The sequence below is a fragment of the Myotis brandtii genome, unplaced genomic scaffold (assembly GCF_000412655.1).
Source record: "Myotis brandtii unplaced genomic scaffold, ASM41265v1 scaffold274, whole genome shotgun sequence".
Taxonomy (NCBI): Eukaryota; Metazoa; Chordata; class Mammalia; order Chiroptera; family Vespertilionidae; genus Myotis; species Myotis brandtii.
The window spans coordinates 4842645-4867369 of record NW_005360425.1 but is presented as its reverse complement, the minus strand read 5'-3'; the positions used below and the strand labels follow the sequence as shown (position 1 = coordinate 4867369).

The 24725-nt window shown below is 41.8% G+C and overlaps 1 protein-coding gene and 1 pseudogene across 6 annotated transcripts in view; one reads left to right on the top strand and one right to left on the bottom strand.

The window, feature by feature from the left end:
- The first annotated feature begins 7 nt into the window (after positions 1 to 7).
- The window catches only part of TRIT1 (tRNA isopentenyltransferase 1), a 41039-nt gene continuing 16321 nt past the window's right edge, over positions 8 to 24725 (top strand). For 2 of the 6 annotated variants that reach the window (XM_014541600.1, XM_005868647.2), the window contains exons 1-2: positions 9983 to 10022; positions 22632 to 22772. In XM_014541600.1, coding sequence (XP_014397086.1) covers positions 22701 to 22772 — 72 coding nt within the window. In that variant the 5' untranslated portion in view covers positions 9983 to 10022; positions 22632 to 22700. Of the gene's footprint in view, positions 29 to 9982; positions 10023 to 13036; positions 13123 to 22631; positions 23057 to 24725 lie in introns of those variants that run through there. The other 4 variants (XM_014541601.1, XM_014541599.1, XM_005868649.2 and 1 more) reach the window with 4 other exon arrangements.
- Positions 11228 to 11666, bottom strand: LOC102242356 (annotated as a pseudogene).

The window sequence follows — 24725 nt, the reverse complement described above, 5'->3', positions numbered from 1 at the left end:
CCAGGGGGATGCCCCGGAGCGCGGGAGAGTGAGTGAACCCCGAGGCCTGCGGGGCGGAGCGGGTAGGGGAAGGGAGCCCATCATTACTCGCCGCCCACCGCCTGTCAGACAAGGTTGCAGGCGTTTCACTTTCATCTCATTTACTTCTCACGACATTACTGTTCGGCCGGTACTATTATCTCCATTTATAGACGAGGGAACTCACGGAAGGAGGTGACATACGCTTTCTCCGTGTCCCGTAGCAAATAGGTAGAGGAGATAGTACTTGAACCTGCAAGGCTGACATATATGTGTCCGATAAATAGCTTTTGAATGAAAGTTATTCCAGAGCTTTTGGTATTTAGAGTGCCCAGCGACACCAGGATACGTCGGTTGCCATCTGTGAGTTTCTGCCGAGGGGACAGAACAGCCTGGATCGTCAGGAGACCTGGATTCCAGCCCCTGATCGGCCACCGGGCTCGTGACCTTCATAATGTAGTTTTTTGGGGACGTTATGTATCTATCTGTAAAGTGGAGAAAACACTGCCTACCTCACAGGGCTGCCGTGATTAATAACTGGGGTTAAAATAGAGTTAGAATGAAGAGCAGGGTGGCCTTTGCTGAAGAAGACCAGGCACTTGGTAAATGCTTGTTTAAAAAAGCTGAAATTTAAAAAGTATACATATTTTTATTGATTTCAGAGAGGAAGGGAGAGGGAGAGACAGAAACATCAACGATGAGAGAATCATTGATCAGCTGCCTCCCAGATGACCCACACAGTGGAATCGAACCGTGACCTCCTGGCTCACAGGTCGCTGCTCAGCCACTGAGCCAGGCTGGCCGGGCAGGAGCCGAACTTTCTAAGCTACTGGCAGCGGGGGAGCAGGAGGCTGTGTCCTCTCCCTTGAGTCAGAGGGAGGCCCAGAGGGAATGCAGCACGCATGGCACCTGGCAGCATTTGTGTTCGGATTGAGAGGGGGTGACTTTTGGGGTAAATCTCTGCTGGAAGAATTACAGGTGCTATTTGTTGAAGAGAACTTACAAATAGAGGTTTTTATGGAGTAAATGAGATGCTTGATATGAAATTCCACCTAGGTTCAGGGCCTGGAGGGGCAGCGCTCCCCACTCTACCTTATAAACCTCTGGGCAAGGTTTCTACCCTCATTAGTTCATTTGGGGTGATACAGCCATCAACACACATGAGGTGATTAGGATAATTCAGCAAATATTTGTTTGTGATCTCTACTTTGTGCCAACTTCTAGAGATAGATTTTAGGGCTGAGACTCAAATCTCAGCCCTGTCTTTTCTAAGATATGCAACTTCAGCCCAACCTCTTCATACTGTTGTTTTTTCTTCTGTAAAATAGGCAGAATAATAACAACAACACAACATTATTGTACTGATTAAAGGAGATAAAGTATGTAAAGCACTTAATACAACATATGGCACATAGTAAGTGGTAAAAATATAGTAGGTACTATTCTTTTTAAAAATATATATATTTTTATTGATTTCAGAAAGGAAGGGAGAGGGAGAGAAATAGAAACATCAATAATGAGAGCATGATTGATCGGCTGCCTCCTGCACACCCCACACTGGGGATCAAGCCCGCACCTGGGCATGTGCCCTTGACCAGAATTGAACCCGGGACACTTCAGTCCACAGGCCGACACTCTATCCACTGAGCCAAACCAGCTAGGACTGGTAGGTACTATTCTGAAATGTCTTTTTGGAGAGACAAAACCATAATCCCTGTCCTCAAGAAGTTTTATTTCAGCTAAACATGAAACAAAATAGAGTTAATAAGTGTTTGAACTGAGATATTAATGATGCTTTGTAAGGTGGACAGGTAGGGAGAAGAGAGGCTACAAGTGTTAGATTTTATTATAAATTAAATAATTCCTGAGATGGGAGAAATCAGTGAAGGATGGCATAGTCATGGAAATCTCTCTGCAAAGGGACTTGAAAGGTAGGTGAAGTTTGGATAGATAGATAAGAAAGAAGAAAATATTTGTTGACTTGTTTTATTAAAATGGTGCATCTTGGTCCATTCAGATTTTTCCTGTGGTTATAAGTAATTAGAATATGAGAATCAAACTTCTTCGAGATGCCATGAGGATTAATTAATATATGAAAAATACTTTAATGATTATTGAGCTTTCTGAATTGGGTATAGGTTGTATTTAATTTTGATTATATCTTGGATATTCATAACATTTCCTCTTGGTCCCATTGAAAAACTTTGACGTTTGATTTTACTTTTCAGTCTAAATAATAAAATAAAGTATCTCTGTCCCATTCACTGTGAATATTCAGTTCTTCATTTCTATATCTGCTTACCATGCCCCCCTGTTAGGGTAGTGCTGCTTTGCTTGTTTTTTAGCTAATGGAAGGAGGTGATGCTTTTCAGTGACTTGAGGTTGAGTCAGAAAATTTTTGGTAAGCATATGAACAAAGTGACATTCTTTTTTTAAATTTCTTGTTGTTATTTATTAATCCTATCCTGAGGATACTTTTCCAGTGATTCTTAGAAAGAGTGGAAGATATGGAGAGAGACAGTGAGAGAAACATCAATGTGAGAAAGACATATCCATTGGTTGCCTCCCAGTTATTCTAGAGCTTTTGCTATTTAGAGTGCCCAGCGACACTCTAACTAGTGTCCAGCCATATCCACATGGTGCTGGACACACTCATGAAGTGCAACTTTGGCTGTGCCCTTGACCGGAATTGAACCAGAGACCTTTTAGTCCCTGGGCCAGCACTCTATCTACTGAGTCAAACCAGCTAGGGCACAAAGTGATATTCTTTTTTCTTTTAATATATTTTACTGATTTTTTACAGAGAGGAAGGGAGAGGAATAGAGAGTTAGAAAAATCGATCAGCTGCCTCCTACGCACCCCCTACTGGGGATGTGCCCGCAACCAAGGTATATGCCCTTGACTGGAATTGAACCCGGGACCCTTCAGTCCAAAGCTGACACTCTATCCACTGAGCTAAACCGGCTAGGGCTAAAAAAATTATTTTAAAATTATTATTTATTTATTTATTTTTTTTTAGAGGGAGAGGAAGGGAGAAGGAGAGAGAGAGAGAAACATTGATGTGAGAGCTAAACATCAATTGGATGCTTCCTGCGCACCCTGGAATCGAACTGGCAACCCTTTAGTACACAGGACGACGGCCAATCAGCCAAGCCACACTGGCTAGGGTCCAAGTTTATCTTTTTAAAAACCAACATTTGCATTTTTAATAATTTTTTGGAATCCCGTCCAGAATTTTGTATTTCAGAAGTGTACTAGTCAGACCATAGGTAGTGAAGGCCTGGGGACAGGCTAGAAGGGGTCAATGGGGAAGAAAGGGGGACATATGGAATACTTTCGATAATAAAACTTAATTTAAAAAAGTCATTTAACAGCCCTAACCGGTTTGGCTCAGTGGATAGAGCATCGGCCTGCGATCTGAAAGGTCCCAGTTTCGATTCCGGTCAAGGGCATGTACCTTGGTTGCGGGCACATCCCCAGTTGGGGGTGTGCAGAAGGCAGCTGATTGATGTTTCTCTCTCATCGATGTTTCTAACTCTCTATCCCTCTCCCTTCCTCTCTGTAAAAAATCAATAAAATATTTTTTAAAAAAGTCATTTAACAGTTAAAAAAAAAGTGTACTAGTAACTCAAAAAGGACTGTAAAATACTGCCTTAAATCTTAAATTGTCTTGCACCTCATACTTGGGGTGTCATCCCTTTGTCCTGCCTTAATTGTAGGGTCACCCCAAGGCAACCCTTACCAGGGCAGTTACCATCCAGGGAAAGTGCTTGTTTTTGGTAAACATTGAATTAAGTAGGTGCTTTAAATATTGAGGTAGTTTCTTTGAGGTAAAACTACAATGGGGTGTTAAGGATAGCATGTCTAGGGTGATAATACTGTAATGGAGCCTGATGTGTAATGACTTGCTTCTGTAGCTAGCCATGTAGCATCTGACGGTCCTCCCTGGCCTCTTGCCTCCCATTCTCATGTGTGTTACTTGTTGAGTGGGAAGTCAGAACTACTCTCTGAGGGATTACTTATTTAGAGACTCCTGCTAAATCCACTTTCTGTGGATTCTGCATGATAGATCTGACAAAAGTGAGAAATGACATTTGTGCTTAATTTTCTGAGTTTTCCAAACCCCAGTTTTACAAATTATAGAAACATAAATATTCTCAGTCAGCAGTAAAGAATCTAAATTCAGGGAGGGGAAGGTAATACAATCCCTGTTTTCCAGGATGGAAAAACTGAAGTACAGAAAGATTAAAGAGCAGACTGGAGATCATACTGCAAGACACTTGCACACCTGGGAATTGGATCTGGGCTTTCTAACTCCTGTAGTGTCTCATATATTGCAGGAAGGTGATACTGAAGGTCTTCTTTTCAGTCTGTCTTTTCTTGGCATGTAAATTCAAGGTACAATGCATTGCCTTCAGTGACTGGATGAAACATTGTACTGAGAAACTTGAAGGCACTTGCCAAAAGATGTACAATGACTGTCTGGAAATACAGACCACTAACTGTATGCCAAGAGAAAATAAACAGTGTTCTATTTGGGTTTATAGAGAGGAAGTATCTCTAATGCCTTAGTCCTTCAAGTCCTGTGGAGAAGTAGTAGTCATACATAGGAGCATAGTTCCCTTTGTGTTTGTCTAAACCTACAAGAGGAGAAGCAAATGATTTTTGGCAGTCTGACTAGTAAGCAGGCTATGTGCCATTTAATAGATGTGGAGTTCTGCGTTCTTTTTGTCTGCTTTAGGACATAATTTAGGAGCAGTGTTTTGCTTTTTTTTTTTTTTTTTAACTAAAGGCCTACTGTCTGATAGTGCTCAAGGGAGGTCTGGGATGCATGGGGGAGGGATATGAAGGAGAGATGGGATAGTGGATCACAGTGGCTTATTACTAGGATAGGAAATAAAAGTCATGAAAACCTGGTAACCAGAAGAGATGGGGGCTATCTGGAGGCAATCTTTTAATAGGACTGAGCCTGATAAGAGGCAAAGAAGGAAATCTCAAGTTTTTGACTCATCTAAAATTATGTATGTACTAGATGCCCAGTGCACGAAATTCATGCATGGGTGTGTGTGTGTGTTTGTGTCCCTGTCCCTCAGCCCAGTCTGCACCCTCTCCAATCTGGGACATCCCTCTCACAATCCAGGACTGCTGGCTCCCAACCGTTTGGCTGCCTGCCAGCCTGATCACCCCCTAACCACTCCCCTGCCAGCCCAGTCACCCCTAACTGCCCTCCCCTGCAGGCCTGGTTACCTCCAACTTCCCTCTCCTGCAGGCCTGGTCGCCCTCCACTGCCCTCCCCTGCCGGCCTGGTACCTCCCAACTGCCCTCCCCTGCAGGCCTGGTTACCTCCAACTTCCCTCTCCTGCAGGCCTGGTCGCCCTCCACTGCCCTCCCCTGCCGGCCTGGTACCTCCCAACTGCCCTCCCCTGCAGGCCTGGTTACCTCCAACTTCCCTCTCCTGCAGGCCTGGTCGCCCCCAACTGCCCACCCCTGCAGGCCATCTTTGATCACATGGTGGTGGCCATCTTGTGTGTTGGAGTGATGGTCAATTTGCATATTACCGCTTCATTATATAGGATGAGTTTCTAAGGTTTCTTGACTCAGCTCTGTTGTGAGTGAATTTAATTTTCCTTTGCTACAGTATTAAGTGTGGGTGGTTTTTACATATATATTCACTTTTTTTGCAGCTATGAGAAGAACTTTGTAGTCAAACCTCCTGTGTTATGTAAGGAAGGAGGAATGACTCCTGGCCAAATGGAAAACTATTGGGGAGCATAGATAAGACTTGCAGATTCATATTTGTGAGCATGAGTGCTGTCCTCATGTTTCACTTGAAACAGCTCCACTTCTAAAAAGGATATATGTTTGAGGAGTAAAAGTTATTTGAGGTGTATAGGAATTCACCTACATGCTCTGTATGTACTCTAGTATGGCTTAACCTAATTGGTTTTGGTTTTGCGTGTAGTTTGTTGAATAAATTTGAATCAGACCAGTGCCCCGTTTGTCTCTTTGGCTACCTTTGGAGCCCTGCTGGAGCCTCACCACTGCTCCTTCCTCATTGTGGCAGCAGGAGTTCAAGCTCTTAGCACCGTATCATGAATAATAATAACAATACTGAAAATAGCAGTAATACACACACACACACACACACACACACACACACACACAGTACAGGCCCGATGCACGTAAGTTGTGCAAGGTCCCCTGCTGCCCCAGCAGTTGCCTCGGCCCCCACCACGGCTTCGTTTGGAAGGACATCTGGTCTAATTAGCATATTATGCTTTTATTATTATAGACTAGAGGCCCAGTGCACAAAGGGATGATGGCTGTTTGCAGCTGGTCACACCCCCTTCAGGGTGGGGGTCCCCACTGGGGTGCCTGGCCAGCCTGGATGAGGGGATGATGGCTGTTTGCAGCTGGTCACACCCCCTTCAGGGTGGGGGTCCCCACTGGGGTGCCTGGCCAGCCTGGATGAGGGGATGATGGCTGTTTGCAGCTGGTCACACCCCCTTCAGGGTGGGGGTCCCCACTGGGGTGCCTGGCCAGCCTGGATGAGGGGATGATGGCTGTTTGCAGCTGGTCACACACCCTTCAGGGTGGGGGTCCCCACTGGGGTGCCTGGCCAGCCTGGATGAGGGGATGATGGCTGTTTGCAGCTGGTCACACACCCTTCAGGGTGGGGGTCCCCACTGGGGTGCCTGGCCAGCCTGGATGAGGGGATGATGGCTGTTTGCAGCTGGTCACACACCCTTCAGGGTGGGGGTCCCCACTGGGGTGCCTGGCCAGCCTGGATGAGGGGATGATGGCTGTTTGCAGCTGGTCACACACCCTTCAGGGTGGGGGTCCCCACTGGGGTGCCTGGCCAGCCTGGATGAGGGGATGATGGCTGTTTGCAGCTGGTCACACACCCTTCAGGGTGGGGGTCCCCACTGGGGTGCCTGGCCAGCCTGGATGAGGGGATGATGGCTGTTTGCAGCTGGTCACACACCCTTCAGGGTGGGGGTCCCCACTGGGGTGCCTGGCCAGCCTGGATGAGGGGATGATGGCTGTTTGCAGCTGGTCACACACCCTTCAGGGTGGGGGTCCCCACTGGGGTGCCTGGCCAGCCTGGATGAGGGGATGATGGCTGTTTGCAGCTGGTCACACACCCTTCAGGGTGGGGGTCCCCACTGGGGTGCCTGGCCAGTCTGGGTGAGGGGCTGAGGGCTGCTTTCAGGCTGGCGGTTGTTGACTGAAGCTCCCAACCGCTCCTTTTTTTTCTCTTTTTTTTTATTTTATTCTGGGCCAGCTTTAGCTCTGGCTCTAGCTCTGAGGCTTCGTATCTGGTTTGTTTGCCGTTCTATAATCGAAACAATGTATAACTTCAGCTCTGAGATCCCGGCAGGTTGAAAGCTGGTTTCTAGGGTTTTGTTTAGCTTCTTATTTACAACATAGTACATAGTTGCTTAGATTTGCAACTCAGTGGCCGGCAAGTGAGGCGGGGAACGTTGGAGTCTGCAGTCACTGAAGCAAGGAAGCCTCATGTTCGCTTCCAGCTGCCTGGCTGCCGGCCGCCATCTTGGCTGACAGTTAATTTGCATAAGGATATGCTGATTAGCCAATGGGAAGGGTAGCGGTCGTACGCCAATTACCATGTTTCTCTTTTATTAGTGTAGATTATTATAGATAACAGATACTGTTCTAAAATTTTGACATATATTATCTCATTTAATATTCTTACCATAACCTTATGAGGTAGGCACTATAATAATCTCATCCCTACCAAAAATTGCTATCTTGAACTGTCATCTCCATGCTATTCTATGTTTTTTTCTCCACCTCCTCCTATTTGTTTATCCATTTGTCCTTCATCCCATTCCTTTCCTTTATTCCACTGTATACATTTCATCAGGTAGAGAAGGAAGAAGAATATTCTCTCTCTCTCTCTCTTTTTTTTTTTTTTTTGTTAATCCTCACCCAAGGATATCTTTCCATTTTAGAGAGGGTGGAAGGGAGGGGGAGAGCAGAGAGAAACATTAATGTGAGAGAGACACATCAATTGGTTGCCTTATGCACATGCTCGACTGGGGCCAGAGATCGAGCCCGGGACCTGTCAGTTCCCAGGCCAGTGCCCCATCCACTGAGCCAAGCCAGCCAGGGCGGGAGAAGAATACTCTTGACAAAAGAACAGCATGAGCAAAGTAAAAAGAGTAAAAAAAATGCATGGTATGTTTTCAAGGAGTGACCAGCAACTATCTGGCATCTAGGATACTTGAGAGACAGCTGTAGGAGGTCAAACTAAAAATATAGACTCTTAGAACAAATTTTAGAGGCCATTGAAAGCATGCTATGGAATTTTGGGTTTTAAATAGGGAAGTGATAGTAAATCTGTGTTATAAGGTAACTCCACTGGCTGGGTGGAGAGATGAACAGTTTAGGATTCTGTTATGTTAGCCTGGGTGTGAAAGAGGCTGGAGTTGGGTTGTGGCTAATGATAGCAGGTAACCATTTTGTCATTTTGGAGACAGACTAATAGGATTTTGGTTATTGAAATGGGAGCATTTTGAAACAAAATGATAGAGAACAAAAGCCTTTTAAAAATATTTTTATTGAGTTCAAAGAGGAAGGGCGATGGAGAGAGGGATAAAAACGTCAATGATGAGAGAGAACCATCAATCTGCTGCCTCCTGCATGTCCCACACTGGGGATCGAGTCTGCAACCTGGGCATGTGCCCTGACTGGGAATCTAACGGTGACTTCCTGGTTTATAGGTCGATGCTCAACCACTGAGCCACACCAACTGGGCACAAAAGCCTTTTTTATGTTTGGAAAAAAGGATACATGCTTATTGGAAAAAAATCCAGATAACACTAAAAAGTACAAAGGAAATATCACCATAGTCTTTGCATCCAGAGATAATCATTTTAATATTTTGATGCACATCCTTCCAGACATTTATCTATGTATTTATATGCACATGTGTATGTGTGTTTTTTCCCCTAATTTTTAATTGAAATATACACATAAAATTTACTCTCTTAATATTTTTAAGTGTACAGGTCAATGGTATTAAATGCATTCATAATGTTGTGTAACCATCTCCACCATCCATCTTCATAACTTTTTTCATGTTGTAAAACTGAAACTCTATACTTATTAAACAACTAGGGGCCTAGTGCATGAATTCGTGCACCTTGAAAGGAACTGTGGGCTGCAAGGCTGCAGTGGGCACAGGGGTGGGTCTCGGCCCATCCTCCGCGCCCCTGCCCGGCCCCTCCTGCCATGGCCCCTGATCCCCTCTCTGCCGGAAGCCCCACTCCCGCCGCCACTGCTCCCATGCTCTGATGGGGCCAGCCCTGCTTGCTCTCGCGGACTGTGCCAGCAGCGGGTGTGAGCGGTGGCTGCTACCCTTATTGCCCCTCAGGAGCGGGGGAGATGGAGAAGCCCTCAGGGGCAATCGGGGCCAGCAGCCACCTCTCCCACCTGCTGATGGAGCTGAGCGATCGGGACCTGGCGCTGGGTGCTGGCAGCGGGTGTGAGCAGCAGCTTCAGCGCTGGCTGTGGTTGCAAGTGGGGCTGGTGCCCGCAGTGGGTGCAAGCGGTGGCTCCAGTGCGGGCTGCAGGTGCAAGCGGGGCTGGTGCTGGCAGTGGGTGCGGGTGTGAGTGGGGTTGATGCCGGCAGCAGGTGCAAGTGCTGGGTGGGACCGCGGCCTGCGGGAGCAGAGAATTTTCTGTAACCACCAGAGGCTGACCCTGATGACAGTGATCGGCGCCTCGCCTTGGTCTGGCGCCCTCGCTCACCTGCTCCACTATCCTGCCGTGGCTGATGTCCGTCATGTTCCGTGCGGGCCCCCTGGTGGTCAGCGCAAGTCATAGAGAGCGGTTGTTCGGTTGTTCCGCCATTCGGTCTGTTTGCATGTTAGCCTTTTATTATATAGGGTAACTCTCCATTTTCCTTTCTTCCAGCCCTTGGCAACCACCATACAACTTTCTGTGTCTATGATTTTGACTACTCTTAAGTACTCCATGTAAGTGGAATGATACAGTATTTGTGTCTTTTATGACTGGCTTATTTCACTTAGCATAATGTCCCTAAGTTTTGTCCATGTGTATGTGTTTTTATGTAAATTGATGCATATATTTCATGCCGTTCTGTGTCTTGTTTATTTTTCCCCCTCTTAGCAGTATGTTATAGATATCTTTATGTATTAATGTATACAAGTCTACATCAGTGGTCTCAATCTGGGTTAATTTTGCCATTCAGGGAACACTTAGATCGAACCCACAACTTTGGTCGATTAGGATGATTCTCTAACCAACTGAGCTACTTGGCCAAGGCATAACAGCACTGTTTTTGAAAGACTATCCTTTTTCCATTGAATTACCTTTGCACCTTTGTTAAAAACCGATTGACTGTATTTGTGTGGGGCTATTTCTATTCTGTTCCATTGACCTATGTCTATTCTTTTGCCAATATCACATTTTCTTGATTACTATAGCTTTATAATAAGTCTTGAAATTGGATAGCAAAGCTCTCTGTCTACATTATTGTTTTTAATTTTTGTGTAGAATTCAGGTGTATCATAATTCATGTAACCAGATTTCTACTGAAGGACATTTAGAGGGTTCTTCTATTTTTTGCTGTAATAAATGATGCTAAGATGAACATCTTTGCACATACATCTTTTTGTATGATTCTCTTCAGGGTAAATTCATAGGATGAGAGGATGTATACATTATTTTTCTTCTTCCACTTTTCTAAGGCATTTATTAGAGGGTATACTTTTTTTTTCCTTTTTGGTTAATCCTCACCTGAGGATATTTTTCCATTGATTTTAGATAGAGTGGAAGGGGAAAGAGAGAAACATCGATGTGAGAGAGAAAAACATTGATGTGAGAGAGACACATCAATTGGTTGCCTCCTGTACTTGGGATCCAATCTGCAACCCAGATATGTGCCTTTGCCTGGGAATTGAACCTCGACTCTGATACACAGGTTAATGCTCTAATCACTGGGCACACAGGCCAGGGTTAACTTTTTTATTTTTTAGGAATTCAACTTTTCCAATTTTTATTCATAAAATTAAAACAGCAACGTAGGTTTACAGAGGTACATATCAATAACAGAACAGGAAGGAAATGAAATATTCTAGAGACATCTTGAAAAGTCTCAAAGGAATATACACCAGGCTAAAAATCTACAGCTAAACTGTGGTTGTACAACAGGTTACATTTATTCCTGCATTTTCTAAATGAGTTCTTCCTTATATTTGCCTTTCTCTTTTCCAACTTGTCGAGATTTGGCTTTGCGCTCAAGAATTTTTTCCTGATTTTTGTCCAGTTTTAGCCTGGTGATAATCACCTTGCTCAGATGAATACCCACATGGACAGTGTGTTGTTAGCCTTCTCACGCTGCACCCGCTCGATGTAGATGACCTATTTCTTTCTGTACACCCTTACTACAGGCTGACCTTTGTAGTGTCCTCAAACCACCTGGACCTCCTCATCCTTGTGGATGGGCAAGGAGCAGACGTTGTACTTCTCCCACAGCTCCTTGGAGAGCGGGGACAACATGATCATCTTCTAGTGCATGTGTGAGGGGACATTGAAGCGTGTTTGCAGTTTTTGGTGCGGTCCGAGGTGACCAAAGGGTTGAGCTTTATGGTTACCATCTACCTGGTGCTAGAAGTGCTCTACATAACTAACCATTTTAAAATGAACAATTCAGTGGTATTTAGTGCATCCACAATGTTGTACAACCACTACCTCTATCTAGTTCCAAAATGTGTCCATCACCCCAAAAGAAAACCCTGTAGCTATTAAGCAGTTACTCCCTATTCCCCTTTCTCTTCAGCCCCTAACAACCACCAATCTGCTTTCTGGTTTGTTTTGTTTGTTTGTTTTTATTTTTTGTTTTTACCTATTTTGGATATTTAGTATAAATGGGATCATACAATATCCAACCTTTCATCTGGCTTCTTCACTTGTAGTTATTTGTACTTCATTCCTTTTTATGGTTGAATATGTTATTGTATATAGAACACAATTTGTCCATCTAATGATGGAGATTAACACCTTTAGGCTGTTGTGCGTAGTGCTGCTGTGAACATGTGTACATGTATACATGTGTACATGTATTTCTTTTTAGTTATTTTTGGCCTATGCCTACGAATGGAATTGCTGGGTCATATGGTAATTCTATGTTTAACTTTTTGAGAAACTGCCAAACTCTTTTTACACAGTGGCTACACCATTTTACATCCCCACCAGCAATCTATGAAGATACCAATTTCTCCACATCTTTTCCATCACTTATTTTCCTTTAAAAAAAATTATAACCATCCTATTGGGTGTGAAAGTGGTGTCTCATTGTGGTTTTCATTTACATTTCCTTAATGACTAATGATGTTGGGCATCTTTTCATGTGTTTGTTGGTCATATGTATATTTTCTTTGGAGACTAGGTCCTTTGCTCGTTTTTAAACTGGGTTGTTGTTTTTTGTTGAGATGCACACATTATATTTTGATACATATTGCTAGACTGCTTTAAAAAAGGTTTGAACCAGCTGTATGTCTGTTTCCCCTCACTCTTGCAATTTGTATATTACCTGTCTCTTTCATTGTCAGTCTGGTAAACAAGAAATGGGTTTCATTTCTTAGGTTAATTGTTTTTTTTAAGGGTACATTGACCATTTGTGTTTTTTATGTTTTGAATTTCCTGTTCATTACTGTTGTGTCCACTTCTATATAATCGTTTTTATTCTTGTATTTATTGATTTGGAAGAGCTTTTTGTGTATTGCAAGTAATAACCCTTTGTATAATCTCATGTATCAGAAGTATTTTTTTAGTTGGTCACTTGTCTTTTGACTTTTATGATCCTTTTTGCCATATAAAAGTTTTAAATTATTATATTCTTGTCCAGTTTTTAGGAGTACAAGTTATTTTAACATTCTTTCAGAAAGAGTTCTTGTCTGAAATTTATAATTCATTTAACTGTTGGAACGTACAGATGTAAATAAAAAATGATGTTGATTCTCTAGTGTAAATGAAGATATACCCAGGGCCTCTTTGTCTTCACCGTGCATTCCTGTTGCTCTTCTTTGTGGAGTTCCTTACACAAACGTGTAGGTAATTGCAGGTGAAATATGGGATTCTATAGGTATGGGTACCTTTGGTTAACTACCCAGTCAATTTCCTTGATTTTTTTTTGAGGGGGGAAGGTGATTAGTTTATATCTTGTTCCATAGCACAATACTAGTCACAGTGGTTCTCGCCTCCAGCTGCACATTGGATTCACCTGGAGAGCATTAAAAAACACTGATGCAAAAATAAAATTATACACACACACACACACACACACACACACACACACTGATGCCAAGGCTTATAATATTCAGTAAATATCCATTAGAAATAGATGATTTATGTAACTCTTCAGCTGCCAGTATTTTTCCTAATTTATAGTTAATCTTTATTCTTATTTACTAGGTTTTAGTCCCAGCTTTCCCACTAACTCACTGAATATATAACTGTGGACAGGTTACCCTCTCTGGGCTTTAGTTCCCTCTTCGGATATCTTAGGTAGGGGAAACTGATTGGATTAGTCCAGGGATGGGCAGACTTTCTGTTAAGGTCCAGGTAGTAAATAATTTAGGCTTTGTGGCCCATACGCTGTTTGTCTGTCACTGTGTCTAAAGCTCCTTTCAGCTCTGGTATTTTGTGGTTCTCTTTTAAACCCTAGGCAGGGGTCTCAATACAAAGAGCCAAGGAAAATCTTGGTTAGCCTCCACCAATTAAATATAGATAATATCAAACACTCATATAGTGCTTACCATCTGCTTGACACTTCTAAAAGCCTTAAGTCTCAGAGTAACCCAGTGAAGATTATAGGTGAGAAAACTTGAGGCAAAGAAAAATTAGATACTTAAATAACTTGCCAGATAATGGCTATAGTTGGATAGTAGAGCCAGAATTTGAACCCAGGCATTCTGCCTTCATTATACTCTACTGCCTCTCCCTAACTTAGATGTAGACCTCCAAATAATGGGGCACTTCAGCTATTATACTCTATCACAGGTATCATAAGATAAAATATCACTGAAACCATCAAAAATGGGCAATCATGAGGCTGTAAAGATGGCCATAGAATAGAAACATTATTATTATTTAAAATTTAAAAAAATTTTTATTTTTAGATAGAGGAAGGGGGGAGAAAGAGAGAGAAACAGAAACATTGATTTGTTCTACTTATTTATGCATTCATTGGACACATAGCATTGTCTATTGAATATTTCCATCTTTCTATTACATTTACTCTTTTTTATTAAACTTATTGGGGTAACATTGGTTAATAAAATTATAAAGGTTTCAAGTGTACAGTTGTATGATACATCATCTGTGTATTGTTATCCTTAGCATAGGATCTAGCAATCTGTACCTCAGACACTCAGACCTTCTTCCGTCACTGTGTATTTGACCCCCTTTACCCTTTACTACACCAGCCTCACCCTCCTTCCCTCCAGTAACCACCTTACTGTTGTCTGTGACTATGAGTTTGTGTTTGTTTTGCCTTTTGTCATACTAACTCTTGAGAACCTTGAAAGGTGTCCGGGGTATGGTAACTGTATTCTCAGTCGCTGGAATTTAATTTCATTTTAGTAGGAATTCAGTACTTCAAGCGAGCAAATAGACCAGAGTAAAAGAGGTATAAATTCTGTTAGTATGAGGCCGCTGCAACAGTTTGTATTATAGGGAGAGCATCCAGGCTTTAGTCCTGTCTCTACCACCAGTCAATTATATGGACAGGGGAGCCCTCTCAGCCTTAGTATTATCAAGTATAAAATTTCAGGGGATTGGACTAGATCAGTGATGGCGAACCTTTTGAGCTCGGCGTGTCAGCATTTTGGAAAACCCTAACTTAACTCTGGTGCCGTGTCACATATAGAAATTTTTTGATATTTGCAACCATAGTAAAACAAAGATGTATATTTTTGATATTTATTTTATATATTTAAATGCCATTTAACAAAGAAAAATCAACCAAAAAAATGAGTTCGCGTGTCACGCGTGTCATAGGTTCGCCATCACTGGACTAGATGGATGATTTCTGAATTTCTGAAAAATGTGCCAATTTTGCATTCTCTGCCCTACATCTTATTTAGATGTAAAAATGTTGCAAATTCCTTTTACCACTTGGTAAGATTGATGCTCTGGAAGAATGCATCACATACATCTTATGTATGCACTTCTCAATTTGAGAAGCATGGCCTTATATTATTATTGTAGTCCCTTTCCCCTTAGAGACAGGCATAGGAAGAATACAGGCCATGATCTGCACTATAAATTCCAAACCACTCCTCTCACCAGACCGACTGAACAAGTCAGGTACAGGTTCTCCCACTTATTGAGCATCTTAATCTGGCTGATATATTCAGCAGGTCTGCAGTTGAATTTTTGCCAAACAAAGCTAAAAAGGAGTAGTTGCTTGCCATGATGTTCCTGCAGCTAATTCATTCTAACATCATAAAGTGTAAATTTTTACAAAACTCATCCTTTTATTAAGAAATAAAAGCCAAGACACTGACCTTTTCCCTACTCTTTAATTTCTCTTCAGTTGAATAATCAAATTCAAATTCCTTTAATCAAAAAGGAAAATCAACTTTCTGGGAAGCGCCAACATCCTTTAAACAAATAATTGTTTCTTTTACCCTCCGTTGCCAAAACTTTTTTTTTCTGAAGCTTGGACTATTAGAAGGGATGTTAGATGTGAGGACCTTGAGGTTTCAGGAGAGAAAGTTGACTTCCCAAAGTCACAAGCTGATTTGTACAGAACAGAGATGAGTAATATAGTGGAAAAAGAACACTGACTGTAAAATCGATTCATAGTTTGCCTTTGGCACTAACTAGCTGTGTGAATTTGGGCAGGTTACCTAATGTGTCTAATTTCTATTTCCTCATTGATAAAACGAGGGCAATGTAACTTCATAGGATGTGAAACTCAGCATAGGATCTAGCAATCTGTACCCAGTATTCGTTGAGTATATTCTATGTATGAGGCTCTGTGCTGAGGCTAGAGATAAAGTACACCATTTCTTCATTCAGAGCTTGTAGTTGAGTGGGGGAGATAGAAATATTTTAAAGTTTTGTACAATAAGTTCTGTGATAGAGGTAAATGCAGGCTACTATGGCAGACAGAGGGCAAGTACAGCTGGGGAGTCATCTCAAGGCAGGCTTTCTTTGGGAAGTAATGCTAAAGAGTGTGGGGCTGGTTGTGATCAGGCTGTAGTGGACATAAATTTGAGCGGTTATACTCTAAAGGTAAGAAGATCAATGAGGAAGCTGATAGGATAGTCTAGTTGAGAAATCATGAAGCCTTCAATTGATTTAATGGCAGTGGGAAATGTGGTAATGGTGATGTGATAAACTTTGAGATAATTTTAGGAACTAGTATAGGTAGAAGTTGAGACAGATTGGAACTGGGATGAGGGAGACAGATACTAGGATCACTTCAGAGTATTTAGTTTGATTATCTAGGTCAGTGGTCGGCAAACTCATTAGTCAACAGAGCCAGATAGCAATAGTACTTCTTCAAAATAGACTCGCCCAGGCCGAAAACAGACTTCTAAGCATGGGCCACGAAGTTTCAATCGCACTGTACGCGCGCCCGCACGTGGTATTTTGTGGAAGAGCCACACTCAAGGGGCCAAATTGCCGCATGTGGCTCGCGAGCCGCAGTTTGCCGACCAGGGATCTGGGTGGTTCACTCAAGTATGGCTGGGAAGGTAAGGAATTCAATTTTGGGCATATCAGGTTTCAGGTGCCTGTTTGGAGTGATGATGATGATGATGATGGTGCTAGCTAGCTAACATTTATTGACTGTTTCTTATAGGGCAGGCCCTATACCATATGCTTTGCATGTATTAATTATTTAATTTTCACGGTTACCTTTTGAGGTTATATTTAAGATTATCCTCACTCTATAAATAAGAAATCTGAGGCACAGAGATTAAATAAGTTACATTGACCAAGTTTCCATAGCTAGTAAGTGGTTTAGCCAGAACTTAAATCCAGGAAACCTGGTTCTTGAGTCCTTACTGTTAACCACTTCACTATATTATATGCCTCTCGTTGATGATGGGGATGTTCATTAAGCAGTTAAATATCCAGGCCTGGCATGGCAACATGAGAGAGAACTAGGTTGCAAATACGGATTTGGGGAGTTATGAGCATAAGTAGAAGCCATGAATGTCACCCAGAGAAAGTTTATAGTATAGAAATGGCAGGTAGATGCCCTAAAAATTAGTCAAATATATTCTTGAGTAGTGATCAATGTTGATAATGTAAAGGAGCTGTTTATAAGTAAAATTGATAAGAGAATGATGGCTAAGGTTACTTCATATGAGATTGTGTTACTGCCCATAGGGCACCAGTTAATGCATATTGTTCCCATGACAGACATTGCTAATTGAGCAGTGGCTGGCCTCAGTAAAGGAAACTGAGGAAGGGCTAGTGAGACAGGAGGAAAAGCTAGAGAGATCAGTGCAGTTGAAGCCCCAAAGGAGAAGGATTTATGAAGGAGAGGGAGCTCAATAGTACCAGATTGTGTTTTCCTTTTCATGACATGTTTTGGGAGCTTAGTGGAAAAGTGTTATATTTGGCAGTCAGATTCATTAGTGATCTCAGAGAGTGTGATATCAATGGAGCTGGGGGTGGGGGTAGGCAGCTATGATTGTATTGATCCATAATCCAAGATTGTGGTTTCAGTGCAGTTGTAATCCATAGAGGTAAGAAAGTGATTGAAGGACTTCAGGATCTAATTTGGTTGGGAAGGAAATGAAGTCAAAAGAGGAAGATAACTTGGAGGGAAGGAACCAAACTGGGGGGAGAGTGGGGGGAAGCTGCTTTTATAGTGGAACCTTGGTTCTCAAACTTAATTCGTTCAGAAAGACTGTTCGAGAAGTGAATTGTTCTAAAACTGAATAATTTTCCCCATTAGAAATAATATAAATTGAATTAATCCATTCCAGACCCCCAAATGATTCTCTGTTTTAACCTTTCTTATATACAGTACATATCTAATGTACTGTTTAGTCTATAAATAAAAACTTCTTACCTTTGTAGAACCATCCCCTGCTAGCCTTAAATGAATTTTTAATATATCACTGCCTCTGAGATGCTATCACTGGCTAGCTACTTTTTGTTTATCCAAACAACAGTTTTTCTACCTATTCATTTGCATATGATTCTTGTTTTGTGAGCACTTTCACACCTTTAGCAACATTATGTCTTAAAATTGTGCTAATCATTGATTTAGCCAGCAACAAAAGCATTCTCTCCTTTGTTGCCTGAGAGATGCTTTTTGTGATGCTGAGGTATCAACATGAAACGTTTGGGTTGTCAGGTCGAAAACTGAAGTTTTGGTCAACAACCGAGAGACATTTTTTCTGTGAACCACTGGTCAAGAACCCAATTGTTCGAGATGGGAGACGTTCAAGAAACGAGGTTTGACTGTACTCTTGCTTGTAAAAGGCTGTATTGGGGTATCAGAGCCAGCCAGCACTCAGACAGAGCTCTCTGATCTGCCCAGTGCCCAGGATGCTGTTAATTAGCACACTCATTAGGGCCACCCTACAGCATGAGTTGGATCTTGGCTGTATACATAAAAATTTTGGTGAGTTTTTCCAGGGTGAAATTTCTTTGGATCAGGGTTTTTCAACTTTGGGGCTGTTGACAGTTTGGGGCTGGATAATTCTTTGATGTGGGCATGGGAAGTTGTCCTATGCATTGTAGGTTGTTGAGTAGCATCCCTGGCCTCTACCCATTGGAGGCCAGCAGTACCCCCACCTCCATAGTTGTGACAGCCAGAAATGTTTCCAGACATTGCAGATATCCCCTGGTGGACAGATTCACTTCTGGTTTACAATCACAACTCTAGATTCTTCTGGTTTTCCTCTTGGTCTTTTATAGATTACCCTCACCTTCATTAGCCCCTCTAGGCACTTCACCTCTGTTGGCTTGGAGAGTTGAGTTATTTCAGCCTTGTGACCTTTTCCCAAAAAATTTTCAGGCTGGAAATAAACCCTCACTAGAGGTGAGACAAAGAGGTATATTTCCCTATAAGTAAGTAGCCAGTTAGATACCTAAACCATTAAATGTTTTGGGGTTGTGGTATTTAGAAAAGTGTATAGTCAAACTTTAATAACTCACATAAACTTTTATATCTCTTATCTCCTTGTACTACGTTATTTGTATCTGTGTTTCTGACTAGCCTGGACTCCTTGAGGACAGGGATCCTTTCTTAATCTTTGCATACCAAACATCTTGCAGGGTGCCTGGCACATAGTAGATGCTCAGTGAATGTTTGCTGAAATGTCAGTTATATTGATAATTAGCTAAGTAGCTTAAACCTATAATTTTTCAGTGTCTCAGTTATCAGGCCTTACAAAGAGGCCAGAGTTCCCTTAATATTGTCAAATTCTGATTTGTGCAGAGAGAATTATTTTATCCAGTAATTTCTATGTACACAGATCTCAGGTGTCTTCTGGAAGAATGGGAAATGGAATAGAATGACTTGCTGCCTTTTGAAAGATACCACAGGTCCTTTTAGCTCTACCTGGCACCCAGGGCTGACTGTTCTATAGGTAGAGTCACACTGAAAAATATAATTGAAGCCCTAGCTGGTTTGGCTTAGTGGATAGAGTGTTGGCCTGTGGACTGAAGGGTCCCAGGTTCGATTCTGGTCAAGGGCACATGCCCGGGTTGCAGTCTCAATATCTGGTGGGGGGCATGCAGGAGGCAGCTGATCCATGATTCTCTTTCATCATTGATGTTTCTCTCTCTTTCTCTCTGAAATCAATAAAAATATATTTTAAAATAAATATATAATTGAAGCTGGAAAATAGGGTAAATGTAAGACAATCAGCTACAAATCTAACCTGTTTTATTGGATGAATGTTTTCTAGGCAGCTAATGAAATTATAAGCCCAATTGTGGCATCTACAATATAAGTATCTTTATAGACCAAAAGTAACATTTACAAAATTGATTGGGGTTTTTTTTTGGTTTGTTTACATATTTACTCTTAGTGCAAATGTGTAAAATATTGCTGTGTTTTTGCTTTTTGGCTGAGCATTGATTTTAATTGATAGATAATGTATACCATAACATGAATAGTTAATTCATAACTGTACAGTTCAGTAAATAGTGACACTAAAATTATTTCCCATTCTCCCTATGCTGTTGTGATAATAGTAGTGGTAGTGGTCTTAATATAAGTAGTTATATAAGAACTCTTATGTAGCATTTACGGTGTGCCAAGCAAAATAAGTGCTTTACATATATTAACTCATTTAATCCACATAACAACTCTATGAGATAGATACTATCATCCTCATTTTACTGATGAGGGATTGAATCACAGAGAGGTTAGTAAGTGACCACTCCAAGTACAAATAACTAGTAAGTGGCAGGGCTAGGAATTGATCTGAGGCAGTCTGGCGCCAGGGTCTTTCCTTCTAACTATTTTACTGTACTGTGCTTATATGACACCCATATAAGTAAAGGGAAATGTGAGATAAAAAATGCTTTTAACATCATTGTGGGCTCTATGGAACTTATTATTTGTTCATTCAGTGCTCCCTGTAGAATCAGTGATTACAGAGAGAACATTTAATTTCAAAGCATTCATCCCTCCTTTCAAACTAGTATTTTCAGATTTGTTCTCCATCTGAGAACTTGCATTTAGAAAAAGTACACTTGAACTTTTTAGTTCAATTGGCAGATCAAGAGCTTGCAGATAGGATATATTGCCTTTCAGTATTTATTTATTTATTTATTTATTTATAAATATGTATTGATTACAGAGGAAGGGAGAGGGAGAGAAAGATAGAAATGTCAATGATGAGAGAGAATCATTGATCGACTGCCACCTTCTGGGGATTGAGCCCGCAACCTGGGCATGTACCCTGACTGGGAATGGAAATGTGACCTCCTGGGTCATGCATGGGTCAATGCTCAACCACTGAGCCACACTTGCTGGGCTTGCCTTTGAGTATTTAGACTGTTCTATAAGAACTCTTATGCTGCCGTGACCGGTTTGGCTCGGTGGATAGAGCGTCGGCCTGCGGACTGAAGGGTCCCAGGTTCGATTCCGGTCAAGGGCATGTGCCTTGGTTGCGGGCACATCTCCAGTAGGGAGTGTGCAGGAGGCAGCTGATCAATGTTTCTCTCTCATCGATGTTTCTAACTCTCTCTCTCTCTCCTTTCCTCTCTGTAAAAAATCAATAAAATATATTAAAAAAAAAAAGAACTCTTATGTAGCATTTATGGTGTGCCAAGCAGTAATTTGGATATCACTACGTTTTCAACAGAGTACAGCAGTATTAGGGATCTGACTTCAAAGTGTTTATGTGTTTTATTTATTATTAAAGAATAGTTGACTTTGTGTGTTTTATATATATATTCTTGTAGATAGCCAATCTAATACAGATTCTAAAAACCTTTCAGAGCCAATTAAATCCCAAGATGTGTAAGCATTTGAAGTAGAACTATGAGCAATGCAAAATGTTACCTTTCTGGAGACTTGTGATAAATAGAATAAATAAAACAGCCTATCCATGTTTGGAAGCTTAAAGTTCAGGCCAAAGAACCTCTGGTTAATCTTGCAGAATTAATTCTCATTTGGGCACTGATTTACATAACCTTTTCATTTTTAAGTCTGAGCTAATAGCCACGACAGGTATTCCTAACTTTTCAAAAGTTTTCAGTAAAGCCACTTCACTTTTACATTAATACCTGTTTTTGGTAACCAAACGAAATCTGAAGAGGATTTTTAATTAATTAAGAGGTTTTTAAATTAATGGTAATTGCTTCTTTGCCTTACACCATTTAATTTTATGAAAGGCTTCATAGAAATGGTCTTCTTTTGGATAGTGTGGGACCTGTACTATTTTTGTTTACTATAAGAAATCCAAAGAGAATTTTTGTTTTTATGAAAAAAGGCAAAAAGTGAAAATAGCGTTCATCATTTGTTTTGCAGCAAGTTGTTATAAAGATAGCACCAGCCCTTTCCCTGGGAACTACGCCTACCAGTTCAGTGTCGAGCCCTCATAGCTTCGAACAGTGTCTGTGAGCATCTGTGCTTTATCTCGATTTATTTTGTGTATCCATTAGTAAGATGTGTCCTAAGGTGTCAGCAAAGCCTAAAAGAGCTTGTAAGGGTGTTATGCTTAGTGTAAAACTGGATGCAAGTAAGCATTTCAGTTGTGGTGAACAAAACAAAGACATTGTATATAGATTGAATTTGGGGTCTGGGAAAGATCAAAATTGTTCTCATATAAATTAATGATAATTGCTTCTTTGCTTTACCCCATTTTATCTTAGGGAAAGTTTCGTAGGAACACTGTACTTTGGGAAAGTGGGGAAAACCTATATTTGATAAGAAAGCTGGTGTTCTATATTCTGCTTCCTTTGCCTTGGGTTTTGTGGATCTGGGTATGCTCTGGTTAGATCACATTTACTCTGGTGCTTTAGGTCAGTCAAGTGTTTGGCTGGAGGGAGGAGCAGATCACCATTTCCACCCATCAAGTGTACAGTAAAGGAGGCCTATGACATTCTCATGCTAATTTTCTCTCTCCTAGGTTTATGAAGGCCTAGACATCATCACCAACAAGGTTTCTACCCAAGAGCAGAGACTATGCCAGCACCACATGATCAGCTTTGTGGATCCTCTTGTGACAAATTACACAGTGGTGGACTTCAGGAACAAGGCAACTGCTGTGATATCCTTAGGAAAGACAACTAGGCTTGATGGATGGCAAGGCAGCCCAAGCCAAGAAAGAAGTTTTCTTTCTAGTGACAGTTTCTTCTAAGCAGGGGCACGCAAGACCTCACTACCAATAGGGAGCATCCCATCAGCACTATGTGGATTGAAAGATATGGTGTCCTTGTTACTCAAGTCTTGTCCTCAGCCTGCAACATCAGCGTCCCTTGAGAGCTTGTTAGAAATGCTGAATTTGGGCCTCACTTCATATGAATCAGAATCTGCATTTAACAAGAGTACCAGGTGATTTATATGCACATTAAAATTTGAGAAGCACTGTTTTAGTGGAGAGAACATTGATTTAGGACCAGAAAAATCTGTGTTCCAGCCTCAGAGCCACCTCTTTTGATCGTGTGAATTTTATTGGTTAAAGTATTTACCTCACTGAGCTTCAGTTTTCCACCCTTAATTAATTTATAAATACAATGGACTTCCAGTTAGAATTTCAAAGGGATATTTGGAGTAGGAATGATGGGACAGGAAAAAAATTGTTCTGGGTAATACCAGCAATTATTGAAAAAGGAATAGTATGGGGAGGGGGGCTGTCCATATATTTTAATGTCCAGACTGCATTTAACATCTGGAGTGCCAGATACTAAGACATTAAAAATTCATAATAATTAAAATAGCATGGAAATTATATACTATACAAACTTATGGCACAGAATAGAAAATTCAGATACAAATTCAAATGGGCATATATATTAGCTTATTAAGATAGAATTTAAACATAGTGAGGAGTGCTCACTTCGGCAGTATATATAGGTACTGAAATTAGAATGATACAGAGAAGATTAGCATGGCCCCTACACAAGGATGACATGCAAATTTGTGAAACAGTCTATATCTAATAAAATAAAATAAAATAAATGAAGAAATAATGCAGTAGTTAATAATTATTCCTGAGACAGTTCATTGTTTTGGAAAAAAATAAAACCAAGTCCTCTTTATATATGACATGATTTCAGAGTTAAATATCTATATCTATATATATAAAGAGCCAGGGGCCGTCACATCAAAAACAACTGAACGGACGACCGAACAGGCTGCGTGGGGCGACCAGGCCGGCAGGGGGGTCAGTGAGGGACGACCAAACGACTGAGCAGCAGGCTGCGTGGGGCGACCAGGTCGGCAGGGGGGACAGGGGGGGGGGGGGGGGGGGGGGGGGGGGGGGGGGGGGGGGGGGGGGGGGGGGGGGGGGGGGGGGGGGGGGGGGGGGGGGGGGGGGGGGCAGTTAGGGGCGATCAGGTCGACAGGCAGAGGTGGTTAGGGGTGATCAGGGTGGCAGGGGGCCAGTTAGGGGCAATCAGGCAGACAGGTAGGTGAGCAGTTAGGAGCCAGTGGTCCTAGATTGTGAGAGGGATGTCCGACTGCTGGTTTAGGCCTGATCCCAGGATTGGAAGGGTGCAGGCTGGGCTAAGGGAGACCCCCCCCCCCCATTGCACAAAATTTCATGCACCAGGCCTCTAGTATGTATATGTATGTATGTGTGTGTGTGTGTGTGTGTGTGTGTATATTTAAGATCTATACTTTTTTATTTCAGAGAGAGGAAGGGAGAGGGAGAGAGAGATAGAAACATCAATGATGAGAGAGAATCATTGATTGGCTGCCTCTTGCATGCCCCCTCCTGGGGGATTGAGCCTGTAACGCAGGCATGTGCCCTGATTGGGAATTGAACCATGACCTGGTTCATGGGTTGAGGCTCAGTCATTGAGCCACACCAGCTGGGCAGAAAAGGAAAATTGTTAGAGTTGAATATGTAAGGATTAAGAATTTGTATTGGCAAGAATGTGTATCAGCTAGAACTCCTAGATATCTACTTAGAGAAACCTTGTCACAAGTATACCCAGAGATATGTGGTAGATTTCATTCTATAATAGCATTCCTCTAAGCAGCAAAAACATATAAACAC